Genomic DNA, 17,101 nt, shown 5'->3' on the forward strand with positions numbered 1-17,101 from the left:
GTTTAGGAGAGAAGACCTCCCTGGCAGCTGCCTTACCTGAATGGTATGTTCTCTTGTCTTTCCCATGTGGAACAGAGGCAAAAAAAGTGACCTGGTCACATTTATACGGGAAAAAGTGAGGAAATGTTACCAGTTTAAAAACAGTAAATTAAGAAAAATGCTTTGCTTCCATTTTTACAGTAGTTATAGAGGTACTAATACGCGCTTTCTGCAGGTTAACCTTGGTGAAAACATTTACTGTTATTCTGGCCACTGGGTGCCAATAAGTAAAGATCAGATTAAACATTTTATAGCTACTGGAGGAAAATATCAAACACTAATTTGTTTGTTTTTGAGAAGCAAATTTAAACCACTTGACTGTTTAGTCGGCTCTCAGAAAGGTGACTGAAGTGTGTAAATTTCTCATCTCCGTCGTTTTCTAGTCATGAGGTTGAGGTGTTGCATTTGTAAAAAGCTTAAATATCCGTTTTACCAATTAAAAGTAGAACGGTTGGTTAATGTAGGCCAGAGTTACAGTAACTAATAAAATAAATTAATAAGTAAATGACCCAGTGAATAATTCCTGCTGTTTATTACCATTACAGGTTAATTAGGAAATGGTTATAAAGTATGAATGCAGGTGAACTGTGCATCTACTGTCATCCCTGAAATGACAGACATGAACACTCCTGACGGCTAAAGAACAACAAAAACTAGAAATACCGTTTTTCACCGATTTAATGAAAGAAGTTCAACACTTCTAATAATTGTGATTATCTGGTAGCAGCTGGCTGTCAGGGCCGGCGCAGGGCGGGCTTCATGGTGACGAAGGGGAACTCGTAGGAGCGTGGCAGACCCTGATGAGCCGTGAGGTTGAAGGAACGCCAGGAGAACGGGCGCAGGCCGCCCTGCGTGGTGGGGCCGTTTATGGCCTCAGCAGAAAGCTGCAGGGCCATCTGGTAGTCCGTCACCTGCAGCGCCACACAGACAAGGCACATTTATCAGTAATGCACATTTCAGCACGAAGACAACACAAAGTGCTTTACAGGATTATAATATAGGAAAATAAAACCGAATAAAAGCTGGAATAAAATGTAAAAACAGAATAAAACATGGGAAAATAGAAACTAAAAGCAAATATTAAAAACAGTTGGACTACAAACTTAAACTAATGATGTTTCAGTAAAACGGTTTAACCAGTACAGTCAAAGATAATTCTAAACAGATGTGTTTTTAATCTTGATTTAAAGAACTCAGAGTTTCTACTGATTTCCAGTTTTCTGGGAGTTTGTTCCAGATCAGTGGAGCATAGGAACTAAATGCTGCTTCTCCATGTCTGGTTCTGGTTCTAGTTCTGGTTCTGCAGAGCAGGCTGGAGCCAGAAGACCTGAGTGGTCTGGAGGGTTGATGCCCTGACAACAAGTCTGTGATGTATTTAGGTGCTAGTTCAGGGATTTATAGACTAACAGAAGGATTTTAAAGTCTATTCTCTGAGATCCAGGGAGCCATGGAAGGACTTCAGAACCGGGTCCATGTTCTCTACGTTCTTAGTCTTAGTGGAAGGACTTCAGAACCGGGTCCATGTTCTCTACGTTCTTAGTCTTAGTGGAAGGACTTTAGAACCGGGTCCATGTTCTCTACGTTCTTAGTCTTAGTGGAAGGACTTCAGAACCGGGTCCATGTTCTCTACGTTCTTAGTCTTAGTGGAAGGACTTCAGAACCGGGTCCATGTTCTCTACGTTCTTAGTCTTAGTGAGGACTTCAGAACTGGGTCCATGTTCTCTACGTTCTTAGTCTTAGTGAGGACTTCAGAACCGGGTCCATGTTCTCTACGTTCTTAGTCTTAGTGAGGACTTCAGAACTGGGTCCATGTTCTCTACGTTCTTAGTGTTAGTGAGGACTTCAGAACCGGGTCCATGTTCTCTACGTTCTTAGTCTTAGTGGAAGGACTTTAGAACCGGGTCCATGTTCTCTACGTTCTTAGTCTTAGTGAGGACTTCAGAACTGGGTCCATGTTCTCTACGTTCTTAGTCTTAGTGGAAGGACTTTAGAACCGGGTCCATGTTCTCTACGTTCTTAGTCTTAGTGGAAGGACTTCAGAACCGGGTCCATGTTCTCTACGTTCTTAGTCTTAGTGGAAGGACTTTAGAACCGGGTCCATGTTCTCTACGTTCTTAGTCTTAGTGAGGACTTCAGAACTGGGTCCATGTTCTCTACGTTCTTAGTCTCAGTGGAAGGACTTCAGAACCGGGTCCATGTTCTCTACGTTCTTAGTCTTAGTGAGGACTTCAGAACCGGGTCCATGTTCTCTACGTTCTTAGTCTTAGTGGAAGGACTTCAGAACCGGGTCCATGTTCTCTACGTTCTTAGTCTTAGTGGAAGGACTTTAGAACCGGGTCCATGTTCTCTACGTTCTTAGTCTTAGTGAGGACTTCAGAACCGGGTCCATGTTCTCTACGTTCTTAGTCTCAGTGGAAGGACTTCAGAACCGGGTCCATGTTCTCTACGTTCTTAGTCTTAGTGAGGACTTCAGAACTGGGTCCATGTTCTCTACGTTCTTAGTCTTAGTGAGGACTTCAGAACCGGGTCCATGTTCTCTACGTTCTTAGTCTTAGTGAGGACTTCAGAACTGGGTCCATGTTCTCTACGTTCTTAGTCTTAGTGAGGACTTCAGAACCGGGTCCATGTTCTCTACGTTCTTAGTCTTAGTGGAAGGACTTCAGAACCGGGTCCATGTTCTCTACGTTCTTAGTCTTAGTGAGGACTTCAGAACTGGGTCCATGTTCTCTACGTTCTTAGTCTTAGTGAGGACTTCAGAACCGGGTCCATGTTCTCTACGTTCTTAGTCTTAGTGAGGACTTCAGAACCGGGTCCATGTTCTCTACGTTCTTAGTCTTAGTGGAAGGACTTCAGAACCGGGTCCATGTTCTCTACGTTCTTAGTCTTAGTGAGGACTTCAGAACCGGGTCCATGTTCTCTATGTTCTTAGTCTTAGTGAGGACCTCAGAACCGGGTTCATGTTCTCTACGTTCTTAGTCTTAGTGAGGACTTCAGAACCGGGTCCATGTTCTCTACGTTCTTAGTGTTAGTGAGGACTTCAGAACCGGGTCCATGTTCTCTACGTTCTTAGTGTTAGTGAGGACTTCAGAACCGGGTCCATGTTCTCTACGTTCTTAGTGTTAGTGAGGACTTCAGAACCGGGTCCATGTTCTCTACGTTCTTAGTGTTAGTGAGGACTTCAGAACCGGGTCCATGTTCTCTACGTTCTTAGTCTTAGTGAGGACTTTAGAACCGGGTCCATGTTCTCTACGTTCTTAGTCTTAGTGAGGATTTCAGAACCAGGTCCATGTTCTCTACGTTCTTAGTCTTAGTGGAAGGACTTCAGAACTGGGTCCATGTTCTCTACGTTCTTAGTCTTAGTGAGGACTTCAGAACCGGGTCCATGTGTTTCTCTGACCTTGGTGTCGTAACATCCTCCGGGGCGTGGCCGCCGTGTTCTCAGGTCGTTACGGCAGCAGATGGTTTTACATGGATGGCCCTTGGCGTACGGATCTCTCCTGTAATCTGAAACAGAACCAGTTTGGCTTTTAGTCGTCCTGTTTGGAGCCAGCAGAGAAATACAGAGTTTTCAGTCTAATCCCTGAAACTGTGTCAGCCTGAAAGAGTTTATGTTTATAACTTAGTGCCCAGCTGGACCTGCCCTTTTCCTACAGAGCTGCTTTAGTTCTTCAAACCGAGAACCAGAATCATCTTAGGGATGTTTCTGGTTCTCGGTTTGAACTTCAGCGAGTCGCCTTCAGCTCCTCCAGATGCCTCAAAGCATCAATTTAATGCCATGATTCAGTGTTTGTGTTAGCATCCAGCAGAGCAGGCGTAGCTAATAAAGCGACTACAGAACATCAGCACCTACTGTTGTATCTCATCAGGTGCTTGAGGAAGCTCAGGTCGGACACCTTGGCTTGGTCCCTGCGCAGGATTTTGGCTCGAGGACAGAGATCGTAGGAGAAGTCTTCTCCGTATCTCCTCCACATGGCGCCGTAGCCGCTGAGGTTGTAGACGTCAGCATGAAAGGGGATGTTGTAGGACGGCCAGTAGCCTATCAGGTGGAAGACGTAAATCAGTCCAGGCCCCCGCAGGCGTGGCGGGACACAGACGGATGGTTTCTTACCGCTTCGTAAGGCTTGAGTCTGATCCGAGTGGACCACTTTCCCCGGGATCTGCTCCACGACTGTCAGAGCGCCGCTCCTGATGCTGTGTCGCAGGGAAACCTTGCTCAGGTCCACCACCATGTACTGGCTGTTGTAGGTACCTAAACGCCAGATTAATGCCAGGTTTGTTACGGTTTTTACAAACAAAAATCTGAAAAGTGCGGCGTGCAAATGTGTTCAACCACATTAAGTCTTAGGCTACGTTCACTCTGCAGCCTGAAGTGACCCAATTCCCATTTTTTTGCCCATATGTGACCTGGATCTGATCTTTTTATGACAGTCTGAACAACACAGATCGGATTTTTTTAAAATGTGACCTGTGTCTGTACGGCCGGGTCGCATTTATCTGACCTGTACGTCATTGATACTCGACAAGCGTCACTATTCTGCATCCTGCTGTGCAGAAGCGGGAAGAAAGACGACACCCATGGTGGACAACAATGAGGAGAGCAGTCAATGGAGAGAATGCTCCGGTTAGAAAATAAATTAATGACCCCAAAATGCGCTTCAGCATTATAATCCATGTTTACTTCCGCAAACACTGAGGACACTTAAGTTGAACGCATTCAGTTCACACAGGAGATCACATACAAGTCACATATATTTGGAAATGTGAACGGACACGCAAAAAATCTGATTTCACAAAAAAAATCAGAATTGAGCATTAAGACCTGCAGTGTGAACGTAGCCTTAGTCAGGAGACGCACAAACCAGTTAACGAGACGCTAGAACGTTTTATTAAATTATTATTACCTTATTTATTAAAATGCCACAAAATAATTATAAGCTGCATCCAAACAGCATAACGGCCTTAAACTGGATCCGACCGATGTTAAGAAGGCGTCACTAATTCTTAATTCTGCCTGGACCCAACAGAAAATACTCAGAAGTCTGTAAATCTAACCGTCCCGCTAAGGAAGCATCAACTATGGCTCTAATATTTGAACATCTGTGTGTTTTCAGTTTCCCCCAGAAAATAAAAAAGTACAGTACTGAAACTAATCTCAGGTTGCTTCTTGCATGAGACTTTCACAACAAAGCTTACAAGCACGGTCATGTCTGCAACTGCGGGAGTAAGATGGAGGAGACGACAAGCTGGGAAGTTTTAGTCTTAAGACAAAAATAATAATTAAAAAAATCACAAAGAATGGAATATAAAAACAAGTCTCACATTTAAGCTTTAAAAAGAAAGCCGGGTCTATGAGGACTGCTGACAGAGTCCGTCCCGCTGTGTTCCCATCGCAACGTGACGCAAATGATTAGAGCTGCCTCCCAATTAACAACCAGCTGCTGTTTAGTGAGGAAGTTCCTCCGTTTGGATCTCTGCAAACATTCCCTCCGCTTTTTATCCCGTTATTCCTGCAACCTGTGACTCTAGAGATCCTGTTTTATTTCATTGTATGTCATTTACTGGTTGTCTAGTTCAGATCCCACCTGAGTTATATCTGGAGAAAACCTGCGCCCACTCCTCTCCCCCGCGTGCCAGGCCGTTGGCCAGGCGCACTCTCTGCCACGCCAGCAGGCAGCGCGGGGAGAGCCGGGAGAACAGGGCGCCGTTGAAGACGGCGATGGAGGTCTGGGTCATCAGCAGGCCGCTCCCCAGCAGGTAGAAGTCGTCCAGAGACGTGAGGAAACCTGGAGGAGGAAGGAAGGTGTGATCTCAGGCTGGCAGTGTGGGGGGGGGGGGGAACGTTTCACTGCTGGATTATTGGAAAATAAAAATGGTTCAACTGAATATACTTCATCGCTATTTTTCCACACACAGCAGTTTTTGATGCAGAGTCACCCAGAAACAAGAGGCGCACACGCAGCAGATAAGAAATAAGACAATCAATAAATAGAGTCTTTAGCAGATTTTTTTTTTTTTTTTGGAATTATGCAGTCAATGAGGAGTTACCTGTATATACTTTGTAAATGTAAATGTCTGCTTTCAAATGAATATAAACCAAAGTACACAACATGAAACGCAGAATATTGTCCATCCATAATCTATTCAATTCAATTCAATTTTATTTATATAGCGCCAATTCATGAAACATGTTATCTCGAGGCACTTTACAAAGTAAGAATCAGTCAGATTATACAGATTAGTCAAAAATGTCCTATATAAGGAAACCAGTTGATTGCTTCAAAGTCTCTCCAAGCAGCATTCACTCCTCCTGAAAGAGCGTAGAGCCACAGTGGACAGTCGTCTGCATTGTTGATGGCTTTGCAGCAATCCCTCATACTGAGCATGCATGAAGCGACAGTGGAGAGGAAAACTCCCCTTTAACAGGGAGGAGAACCTCCAGCAGAACCAGAACCAGGCTCAGTGTGAACGCTCATCTACCTCCACCCACTGGGGCTTAGAGAAGACAGAGCAGAGACACAGAAAGCACAGAAGCTCACATTGACCCAGGAGTACTTTCTATGTTAGAGAAGACAGAGCAGAGACACAGAAAGCACAGAAGCTCACATTGACCCAGGAGTACTTTCTATGTTAGAGAAGACAGAGCAGAGACACAGAAAGAGAGACAATTTTAAGGTGATAATTCCCACAGAGCTTAATCTTAATGAAATGTTGAGTATATTGTTTTGTCCCTTTCTTCTGTATAATATGATTGAACTTGATTTTGTAAAGTGCCTTGAGATGACATGTTTCATGATTTGGCGCTATATAAATAAATTGAATTGAATTGAATTGAATTTCTTCATAGTTTCACAGGAACATTTAAGATGGTTTGAAAGGTTTAATTTGAGGTTGTAAGAAATATAAAACGCCAAAGGGTTGAGAGGCTGGAGCAGGATCAAAGTGAAGAAAGCAGCAGGGAACAATGAAAACCAAGGATTATTTACAGCTTATTTACAGACAAGGTGTGATTAGTGACATGGAAACCAGGTGAGTCTGATCAGCAGGTACAGAGCAGGGAGACAGACGGTAGGAGGCAATAAAACAGAGAGGGAGCTGAAGCAAAACACTAAAATAAGAGGATAAATCAAAACTCACAGATGGAAGAAGCTAAAAACAAAGGAATTAACCTATTTAATTCAAAAAACAATTAACTAAATACGGCAAGACCTTACTGACGATAATAAATATCAGGAAACTAACACAGACAGCAGTGAATCATAAGCAGGTTGATCCCGTTGAATGTTAAACATTCATTTTTAAAAATAAACTAAAGGCACGACTCTAAACATTATCAACACACGACAAAGCAGCATGCAGGATTCTGCAGGATTCCAGGCTAGTTTCATTGCTTGGGTTTAATATACTGAAGTGACAACCTTGGCCTACTGCTCTCTATAAATAGCACCTTAAAACCACTTTGGTTCTGACAGAGTGGAGCCCATAAGAGGATTTTTTACAGCCTGGGCCACTTGACGAATCTTTGGCCAAAAAAGCGGACCTGGTCTCCTCTGACGACACAACAAGGGAATGCGTTTAATCATGTTTGAGTTTCTTTTGCCTTCTCACTGAGCTAACATTTACTTTACGACTCAGAGCAGCAGCCTGAGCACAGAGACGTCACTAAATAGATAAAATTAGGTCCCGGATGTCTTCCTAAAGACAAAAAGTGTCCATGTGCATAAAACTTCACTTTTACAGCCAGAGGTGGGTAGAGCAGCTCTACTTCAACATATTTTTACTCAAGTAAAAGTAAAAAAGTCGTCAGCCGGGAAGTTCCTGAAGTAAGAGTAAAAAGTATTCAGTAAGAAGGCGACTCAAGTACTGAGTAAATAATCATAACAGCTGATGATTTAATATTTAAAAATAATGTAATAGGACAGATTATGTGCAAATTATGGTATTTTTTTAAAAAAATACACTTTTCTAAACCATTTTTTTAACATTAAACTTAAAGCAACGCTTCCAGCAGTTAATGTATATCCAGTATGTTAGAACAGAGTAAAGTCCTTCCAGCAACAATATCTACTGTTTACTGAACGTTCATCTGACCTCCAAATGGCTCAATAATCTCAGCAGATAGAAAATAACATTAAAATAATAAAGGTTGTGTACAAATAAAAAGTCTCAGTTTAACACAAACTCCAGGTTTTTTTGGTTAAAACTAATTTGTTCTTTATTCATGAAGTTACTCACAGCAGGTAGAGTAGCCAGAGGTTTTACTCTAGTAAAAGCAGCGATACTTGAGTAATAATATGATTTAAGTAAAAGTAAAAAGTACAGCGCAGTAAAACTACTCCTAAAAGTACATTTTGTTAAAAGTTACTCTAGTAAATGTAACTGAGTAAATGTAACTAGTTACTACCCGCCTCTGATTCCTGCATCGCCTCTCTAACCACACACTGACCATCTCTCTTTTGCAATCGTCAGACTTTGCATGCCTGGTGCGTCTATAAAGAGACGCTCAGCTCCGTCATCTGATGTCTCTTTTACGTGAACGTACCGGGGTAGCTGCTGAACGACATGCGTCCAGCGGCGACATGGCCGTCAGACACTCTGAAGTCCCAGTGTTTGTAGATCCGCATGGTGGCAGCGTAGGTGTACCAGCTGGAGTGGCCCAGCAGCAGGTTTTCATAGCCTGGCAGCACCTTAGCAGGCCAACAGACAACATGGAGTAGAACCAGCAGCATAATCTCAAACTCAGAATCACAACTGTCGGTTCCTGGGATGATTAAAATAAGTCGGACTGAATCTTTCTATTTAGCATTTTTAAGTTGCTCCTTCTTTGAAGGAACTTCTAAGAAGGAATACAATGACATTGACAGGAATACATTTCTTTCAGGAACCGGCCTCTGGCCTGGAAGAAACACCAGTTTGGGGAGGTAAAAAAAAAAAAACTTCTCCAAAGCTCACCGTTTTGTGGTCACCAAGTGTCTATAATAACCACAACGTATCTATGCGCCAAGCTGTGGAGTAACGTCAGGTAAAAAAAGCTTTTTCTGTCCTACCATCACAAACGAAAACTAGAGGTGTTGGACAAACTCTATCCGGACTTTGACTGGAACCGTTTGGTTCTGTCAAATAAGACTAAGGACGCTTCAACACCGGGACGACATCCTGCAGCTTGTCTGGGGCAGGATGACAGGAAGCTTCCCTGCATGAGCAGCAGTTTATTTAGGCAGCAAAGGATCCAAAGGTTTGATTGACCAGAACAAAGCAAGGTATCAGAACCAGATGCCAGTGAAAATAACTGCCAGCACATAAAAGGCTGCATATGATTTACTGGATCATCTTTGGAGTTCCTACTGCAGGAAAACTGCATCAGGTTTTAATTGGCCTCTTTAAGTAACAGCTCTAATGTGAAAGCACCCCAAGATCGAACATTGAAACAAAGGTACGGTGGAGGATCTATGGTGCTGTGGGCCGGTTTCTCTTCCCAAGATCCTGGTAGCCTTAGTCCTGCAGAAACATTTTACACTGCAAAAACTAAAAATAAGTCAAATGTTCTTAAAATTAGTGTATTTGTCCTTGATTTGAGCAGGTAAATAAGATTATCTGCCAATGGAATAAGAGTTCTGCACTTAAAATAGGAACAACCCATCTCCATTATTTTATTTCAAGTGCAGTTTATCTAATTTTCTTATTTTAGGGGTAAACATGCTCATTCCATTGGCAGATAATCTTATTTACCTGCTCAAATCAAAGAGAAATACATTAACTTTAAGAACATTTGACTTATTTTTAGATCCATTATTCCAGTGTAAATGGACCTGTTTCCTTTAATCAGATGAGACTCAGATGGAGCTTTTCACCATCAACCATCCCAGGTGGGTTGCTTTTAAAGCAAGGATGAATCTGTGAAAAAGCACCCTATGCCCAGTGTTGGGTATGGTGGAGAACCTGTGATGCTGTGGGTCTATTTCTCAGCCAAATGCCAGAGGAACTTTGTCAGAGCATATTGCATCGTGTAATCTATGGTGACCTCTACTGGGAAGCTGAAAAATGAATCATCGGCGTGTCTTTTAACAGGATAATGATCCTAAACATGCGGCAAAATCAACACAGCAATGCTCCCCCAGAGAGAAAATCCCCCTATGATCGCCAGCTCAGTTCTCAGACATCAATCCTACAGGAAACCTGCGGGTTTTATGGAGGATAAGAAAGCATCACGAGAGCATGGAGGTTCCTCTGTAAGCGCAAGCTTTGAGAAATATTACCGGAGAAGACTAAGAGCCGTTCTGGTGGTAAAATAGTTGTACCAACACCACTGACTGTGTTAAAAACAATTAGTTCTTGTCATGGAACAATAATTAAATGTATTGATATCAAAGCTCGGACTCTTGTAAAATATTCAGTGTGAGGTTACTCTGCTGCAGTAAAATAAGAATTTATTTTCAATCTCTTTTGCTTTTTTTTGCAGCTTTAATAGGAGGTGACCAAAGAGAGAAACACTAGAACAGCAATCACAGCGTGACTCAGTGTCCCTACTTGTGTTTGGACTGGCCTTTTCCTCATAAAAGCAATTAGGGCTGTTGAACTTTCCCTCACAGCTTGAGCCAAACGAGCTGGGCCTGACCTTTATGAGAGCTGTGCAGAGGCCCATTACGGGCCTCCGGAAAGTGGCCGTGCCTGCAGAGGAGTTGGAGCGAGGTGTCAGAGCTGGGACCAGGTCCAGGAGGTCGCCCACACCATTCAGGAGCTGGAGAGCAAAGAGTGGCAGAGGCTGGGCAGGAAGGAGAGAGATTAATGAACTGATACTGTGACAGTCCTCCAACCTCCTCTCCAACACTCACACACCTCCCTGTGTTTGCTTTTGGCCCATTCTGCTGCTCCAGCGTGCAGCCCGTCCAGCTGGGCCAGGATCAGTCCCAGGTGGCTCCACAGGGGGTCGCTGTTTCTCCTCAGCGTCACCTGCTCTCTGGCCCATGAGTCCTGGAGGCTGTGGGTCAGAACAGAAGCTTTTCTCCAGCATGCATCACCGCTCTGAATTACAGCCATCAAAAAACACACTTTTAAACCGAACAAACCTCAGAAAGCGTTTCAGGGGGATTAAAACCTGCTCATCCTTTACCAGCTCAGGGTACATGTTGCTGTAATGACTGAACATCTGCCTGCAGCAGTGAGAGAAGAACATCTGGATGAGCTTTGTCCATTCACTCTTCTGACTTGTGGCACAGTTTATCTTAAAAATATGACATAAATCTTCATGAAGACAGTTTTATACGGCACTCTATGAGACAAAATAATCCATCCCATTTTAAATTTTTCCCTTCTAGTCACAACCAAACGTAAATAAATTAATAGATTTTATTGTCTATTAGGCGCTGAATAATTCAGGAAACAGTAAAGAGAGAAAAAAAGGATTTAAAAAGTCCAGGTGATACGATTAACGACAAAGTAGAGATTATTTTATTGTCTTCAATGTCAGAAGTTTACACACCCTGAGATTACTGTCCCTATAAACAATCTGAAACGGCCCAGATGATGATGTCATGGCTTTCTAAGCTTCTGATAGGTTCAATCACAACACTGGGGGGAAATTGAGGCTCACCTATGGATTTATTTTTACAACAACACCTCGAAAACTCTGCTTTCTTTAGGGACATTGTGGAAAAATCTAAAGAAATCAGTCAAGATGTGCACCAGGAGAGGAATTGTGGACCTCCGCCACTCGGGTTCATCCTGGGGTCCAATTCTCAGGCGTCTAAAGGTTCACTGGTCATTAATCTGCCGGTATAAACGGCATGGAGATGTCCAGCCACCATGCGGTTCAGGAAGGAGAGGCGTTCTGTGTTCAGGTGTGAAATGACTGAATCAACCCCAGAACCAAAGCTAAAGACCTTATCAAGCTGCTGCTGAAGCTGGTAGAGTCACTATCCACAGAGAGTCCTGGACCAACATGGGCTGAAAGGCCGCTCAGAGAGGAAGAAGCCGTTAGTCCAGAAGCAGCATCAGACACACATGGGTTTTCCACGTGGACAGTGTCCCTGAACGTACCACCAAATAAGTCAGAAATTGTCTTCAGGACAATAAAAGTCCATGCTGTGGAGCGACCGTCACAAAGTCTCAGAGAATATTTGTGGGGAGAGCAAGTTGACCTACAAACCCGACCCAGTTCTGGTTTTGTCAGGAGTAACCAGAAATAATTTGGCAATCCTAACTGAGCCAAAACAGTAAAGGTTTAGTCCGAGTCAGTGTCAGAAAATGTTTTTATCTTTCTATGCAGTGAATGGTGAAACATCTCTATGTCAGCACTGTTTCTATTATTTGGGTGTGTCTTGGTTTTAGAGAGCTCACCCAGCAGTGAGGTAACCCTCCAGGTAACCGGCCAGAAAAAAGGTAATTTCATCATCCTGTGCAGTTCCTCCAAAACCTGCTTTGATTTCCAGGACCCCCCATCCAGAAAGCAGCAGAGTGTCGTTGAAGAAACCATAGGCTCCCCCGTCTTTCGCCATCACCCCCTCCTTCAGGATCACGCTTTTCTGGGCAGCATCCCAGTACAGCGTGGCCTCTTGGAGCTTTACCATTGTAGGAGGATGGACAGGGTTACAGGGTTGAGGTTAGATAACACATTATATAATATAATGTCATGACACCATTAGAATGCACTTTAGAGACAAATGTTGTCTTTATTTTATTTTATTATTTCTTTATACTTTTATGTGATGCCAAGCACTGTTAACAGGAATTCACATGGATCTGTGCATATTACAATAAAAACACGAATTCTAGTCTATTTTATGGATAAAATGTTAAGAATACGCACTTGAAAGTCATTTAAAAAAACAGCTGATGTCAAACAATAACACAAATATACATTAAAGTGGTGATTAATGTTCATGTTAAAATGTTGGTCTCACAATTATATGTAAATATGAAAAAATCATGTTAACGACCAAAAATATTAAAGAAGTCCCTAAACTGCGTCTTAACACATGGGACATTCTCACAAGCAACAAAGGCAATGCTTTAATAAATCGAAAGTTATTCAAGCATCTATTAACTGCATTACTCACGGTGAGTCTGCACCTTGTTAAATGGTCTCCCGCCTACATCCAGCGATGCGGCCATAGCGCACAGCAGGACGCACGAACGGATGCTCGGTTTTCCCATCAAAGCTTTTAATTTAAGAATACCAGCTCTGGATGGACTTTAACACGCAAAGCGGTTCGACTACGACTGCGGCCAAAAACTCAAGAGGATGAACGGCAGATAAACATTATTCAGTAAAGTTTTACACCTCACACAAAAAAAAAAAATCTAAGGAGAAGAATAAAAGCGAACCACCCCAGATGGGACTCGAACCCACAATCCCTGGCTTAGGAGGCCAGTGCCTTATCCATTAGGCCACTGGGGCTGCGTAGTAGACAGGGCACCAGAGAAACAATTTGAATGCTCAAGCGTTACTACTGACTGTTTTTGGTAATATTTGATAGCGTTGTTCATTATTCCTTCACTTGTCATAATATTTGTCTATTCAGCAGGATTTTAAGCACTCGGATTACTTAGTTACGTTGATATTTAGTAGTTTCGCTGTATAGCATAATGGTCGATACCATTACCGTATGAAAAGGGGGGGGATTTGCATATTAAAGTGTGAAATTAAGTCTAACCACTATTTCAAATGGAGCGCTGGATATTTTATTCATTACAGAAACAACAAAAATGTATTTATACTTGACATTTAGCGAAGAGCTAAAGTCGAGTCATTGAACGCAGCTTGTCTCATACACGAGTAACGATGGGAACTTCCGCGCTTGCGCAGCAGGGTGCACGTTCGAAGCGAATTTAAACCATAACATTGGGGCGTTAAATAAATGTTCTATGCCGAAGTGGAATATAAGTAGTATATTAAGGTTATACGATAAGAACTGAGTTTATTTAGACGTTAGAGGTTCATTGTCATCAGTAATTCTCTCAGATCGTCTGTGTTGTTCCGCGAGGCTTAGCTTGGTGTCGTTAGCAACGATAAACAGCAACGAGCCGCCTGAGCCCAACTGGACCCGACACAGCATCCTCCTAGGACCTTACAGAATCCCTGATGCCGCTGTTCGGGAATACTTTCAGTCCCAAGAAGACTCCGCCCCGCAAATCTGCATCTCTGTCCAGTCTTCACACGGTGAGTGGAGATATTCCTAAAGTATTCACACCCTCTGAACCCTTTCCCATTCTGCAACGTTTGGAACCAAAAAGCAACATTGAGAACTTGGCCAGTATTTGTTTTGACCCCTTTGCTCTGATATCCCCGTATAAATGTATGTGCAAAACAAATGTCACGTACCCAGTAGGCTCTAATATTGCTAAAATGATTCGCTCCCTGTCACATATGAACTTATCTATACATCTTTGCAGCAATCACAGCTGTAACTCCTCTGGGAAGGCGGTTCTGGAGTTTTTAATGGTAATCTTTAACCATTCTTACAGAAGCACATGTGTGAGGTCAGACACTGATGTTGGACGAGAATTTCTGGCTCTCAGTCTCCGCTTTAATTCCCATTCAATTCAAATTCAAATATTCTTCATTAATCCCAATGGGAAAGCAAATGCTGGTTTAACTTTTCTTCAACAAGTTGTTGTAGATGCTGATGGCTGCAGGCGGGAAGGCTCTCATGTTCTGGAGAAGCTCTTCTTGATTGTAACTTATTTCATGTGTTTATCAGATATGCTGTTCATTCTTGATCAGCTGTGCTGTTTTAAAGTGCTTACAAATGAAGTTGGCTTGGCTAAATGCGCTGAAGAAATCAAAGAGCATGATCCTCACAGCGCTGCCTGCTTTGTCTACATGACTGTGGGTTGGAAGCAGGTGTCTGATGGCAAGACCTTCATGATGTGGCAACAGGTCTAGTCATTGAGGACTGATGGCTGAGTTTTCTTTGGTTCATCCTAAATTCATCCCAAATGTGTTCTGTCGGGTCGAGGTCAGGACTCTGCAGGCCAGTCCAGGACCATCTCCAAGCTGTTCTCCACAAAGCTGGTCTGCTGAAGCATTCAGAGATCTTCACTGGACCTGAGGGGCCAAGCCCAGCTCCTGAAAAAACAACACCAAAAATTAGATTGTAGTTGTTTTTTTTGTTTTTTGTTTTTTAGAAAATCATTAATTATTTCTCTTCAGCTTCACAGTTATGTACTTCTGTTGGTCTGTCCCAATAAACTGCATTGAAGTTTGTGATCGTAATGTGAAAAAATTAAAGAGGTATGCATATATTTGCAGTGCGCTGAATTATAGTGTTATTTGTAGCATAATCAGTGCCAAAAAAGTAATGTAATTAAAGGCCAGGCTTGCCTTTCTTAAAATAAAGTGTTTACAATTTTCTTTTTGTATAAACCTTTCCGTATGCAACATTTTCTGTAAATTTCCCCTCGTGTTTGTGTTTTAGTTGGATCGATCAACAAGAGAAATCGAGCTTGGCCTTGAATATGGACCTCCTGCAATGACCATAGGAGGCCAGAGCTGGAAGTTTGAAGATGGACAGTGGATAACAGGTCAGGATGATGTTTGTTACTCTGAAACCAGACATATTAAGCTGAAAATTCAGCATTTCTGGCTGTAAATGGACGAGTTTTATGTGTTTGTTTAACCAGAATCTGGCGGAAATACTTCTAATAAGGAAGTGCAGCGGCTTAAGAAAAGAAATTTGCAGCTGGAGGAAGAAAATAATCTCCTAAAATCAAAGATCGAAGTTCTGATGGACATGGTGACAGCTCATTTTCTCTCCTTACTATGACCAGATAATAAAGAGACTATATGAAATTTCAAACCCCTACATGTGTCACTTCCAATTCTTTACAACGTGTTTGTCATGTGTTATCCAAATTACATCTGTTCTTTATCCTGGTTATGCTAATAAATTCACTAAAGCATTAAAATCCGTGAATTAATTTCTTCTTTCTAGCTGACAGAAACTACGGTGGAGTACCATCTGATGGAGAAAGAAATTGAAGATATGAAAACTCAACATCGAAGAAAGAAATGATGATCTAGTCTGGTATCTGTGTTGTTGAATGACCTGTTTTTGTTGTTTTATTTAAAGAAAGTTCTACGGTTATACGTGTTTTTTTAACTGTTTTTTAAGAAGAAAAGAAGAAAAGTCAATAAAATTAAAATCACGACTCATTTTTTCCTCACAATAAGGAATTCAGCGTTTAACACTGTATAAGAAGTACTGGATTCAGCTGCTTCCTGCTTTTGTTCTGCATCCCATTCAATAAATCACATTTTCTTTAATATGTGATTATTTTATTACAAAGCCTATTTTTATACATCTTACATGTGAAATGCATTTAAAAACAGTTACCATTCTCTTTTATAATGCTCATGTTCATGTTTGTTTTCTTTGTATAAAATGTGAATAAATAAAAAAAGGATAAACATTGTAATATTTCATCATTATGCGTTTGTTTGTTTTTTCTTGGCCTTTGGAACAGAAGGAATAGGAAATAGTTTTTTATTTTAGAAGTTTCCAAAAAGTACTTTCCAACTTAGTTTGGAGAATTAATTCAAAAGTCCTCATTTATTAGAAGTATTTAGATGGCTAAGTACTGATTATACAGCAATATCCATATTTACATCTCTTTGTAAGATGTAATTTGGAATCCAAATGATGTTTTTATTTATAACTGATCTTTTCTGTATTGGTAATTTTCTAATGTATTATTCATACGGGTAACAAATTAATGTGCAGAAAGGATGTTAAGGGTTCTCAGTATTCTGCTGTGATGAAAAGTGTTACGCTACAAAATGTCAAACGTGACACTGCAACATCAGGCCAAGAGGCTCCTGCAGAGGATAGTTAGGGGAACTAAAGGGTCACCGGAGGGTCCTTGTCCCGGATCTGTTTCAGAACTGCAGGATGCTGAATGTTGTCAATAACTCCTCACATCCACGCCATGAGCTTTTCTCTTCATTTGATTTTAGTGTAGATAATCGACATGCAAATATTTGAACATGACTCAAGGCCCTGACCCTCGACAGCAAATAGGCAGAACATGATAGTTAGATTTATGGTGTATTTAAGTGATGGTCCTA

General features: G+C 41.9%; 2 protein-coding genes and 1 non-coding gene across 3 annotated transcripts; 1 reads left to right on the top strand and 2 right to left on the bottom strand.

The window, feature by feature from the left end:
• Window positions 1-749: 749 nt before the first annotated feature.
• On the bottom strand, window positions 750-13,116 carry LOC105926658 (phospholipase B-like 1). Its single transcript, XM_021316846.2, has 11 exons — window positions 13,092-13,116; window positions 12,373-12,593; window positions 11,103-11,186; window positions 10,873-11,014; window positions 10,652-10,798; window positions 8,579-8,723; window positions 5,622-5,822; window positions 4,148-4,288; window positions 3,890-4,075; window positions 3,437-3,543; window positions 750-950 (listed from the first exon to the last, which is right to left on the bottom strand). The coding sequence occupies exons 2-11, from the start codon at window positions 12,528-12,530 to the stop codon at window positions 774-776; spliced, it is 1,488 nt and encodes a 495-aa protein (XP_021172521.2). The 5' UTR covers window positions 12,531-12,593; window positions 13,092-13,116; the 3' UTR covers window positions 750-773.
• A 243-nt stretch (window positions 13,117-13,359) lies between these two features.
• On the bottom strand, window positions 13,360-13,432 carry trnar-ccu. The gene has a single exon. It is a non-coding gene; the product is annotated as a tRNA-Arg (tRNA).
• Window positions 13,433-13,824: 392 nt separating this feature from the next.
• On the top strand, window positions 13,825-16,444 carry cby1 (chibby homolog 1 (Drosophila)). Its single transcript, XM_012863049.3, has 4 exons — window positions 13,825-14,194; window positions 15,453-15,558; window positions 15,658-15,770; window positions 15,969-16,444. The coding sequence occupies exons 1-4, from the start codon at window positions 14,117-14,119 to the stop codon at window positions 16,047-16,049; spliced, it is 378 nt and encodes a 125-aa protein (XP_012718503.2). The 5' UTR covers window positions 13,825-14,116; the 3' UTR covers window positions 16,050-16,444.
• The last annotated feature ends 657 nt before the right edge of the window (window positions 16,445-17,101 follow it).

Source organism: Fundulus heteroclitus, unplaced genomic scaffold (assembly GCF_011125445.2).
Source record: "Fundulus heteroclitus isolate FHET01 unplaced genomic scaffold, MU-UCD_Fhet_4.1 scaffold_47, whole genome shotgun sequence".
Classification (NCBI taxonomy): domain Eukaryota; kingdom Metazoa; phylum Chordata; class Actinopteri; order Cyprinodontiformes; family Fundulidae; genus Fundulus; species Fundulus heteroclitus.

Bases quoted from the DNA above. Each gene is read 5' to 3' on its own strand.
- cby1 (XM_012863049.3), top strand. From the start codon at position 14,117: ATGCCGCTGTTCGGGAATACTTTCAGTCCCAAGAAGACTCCGCCCCGC. The intron at 15,559-15,657 runs GTCAGGATGATG...TTGTTTAACCAG, and splicing joins AGATGGACAGTGGATAACAG to AATCTGGCGGAAATACTTCT. The intron at 15,771-15,968 runs GTGACAGCTCAT...TCTTCTTTCTAG, and splicing joins TCGAAGTTCTGATGGACATG to CTGACAGAAACTACGGTGGA.
- LOC105926658 (XM_021316846.2), bottom strand. From the start codon at position 12,530: ATGGCGAAAGACGGGGGAGCCTATGGTTTCTTCAACGACACTCTGCTG. The intron at 10,799-10,872 runs GTGTGTGAGTGT...CTTCCTGCCCAG, and splicing joins CCAAAAGCAAACACAGGGAG to CCTCTGCCACTCTTTGCTCT. The intron at 8,724-10,651 runs GTCAGGCCCAGC...TGGCCTGCTAAG, and splicing joins TCTGCACAGCTCTCATAAAG to GTGCTGCCAGGCTATGAAAA.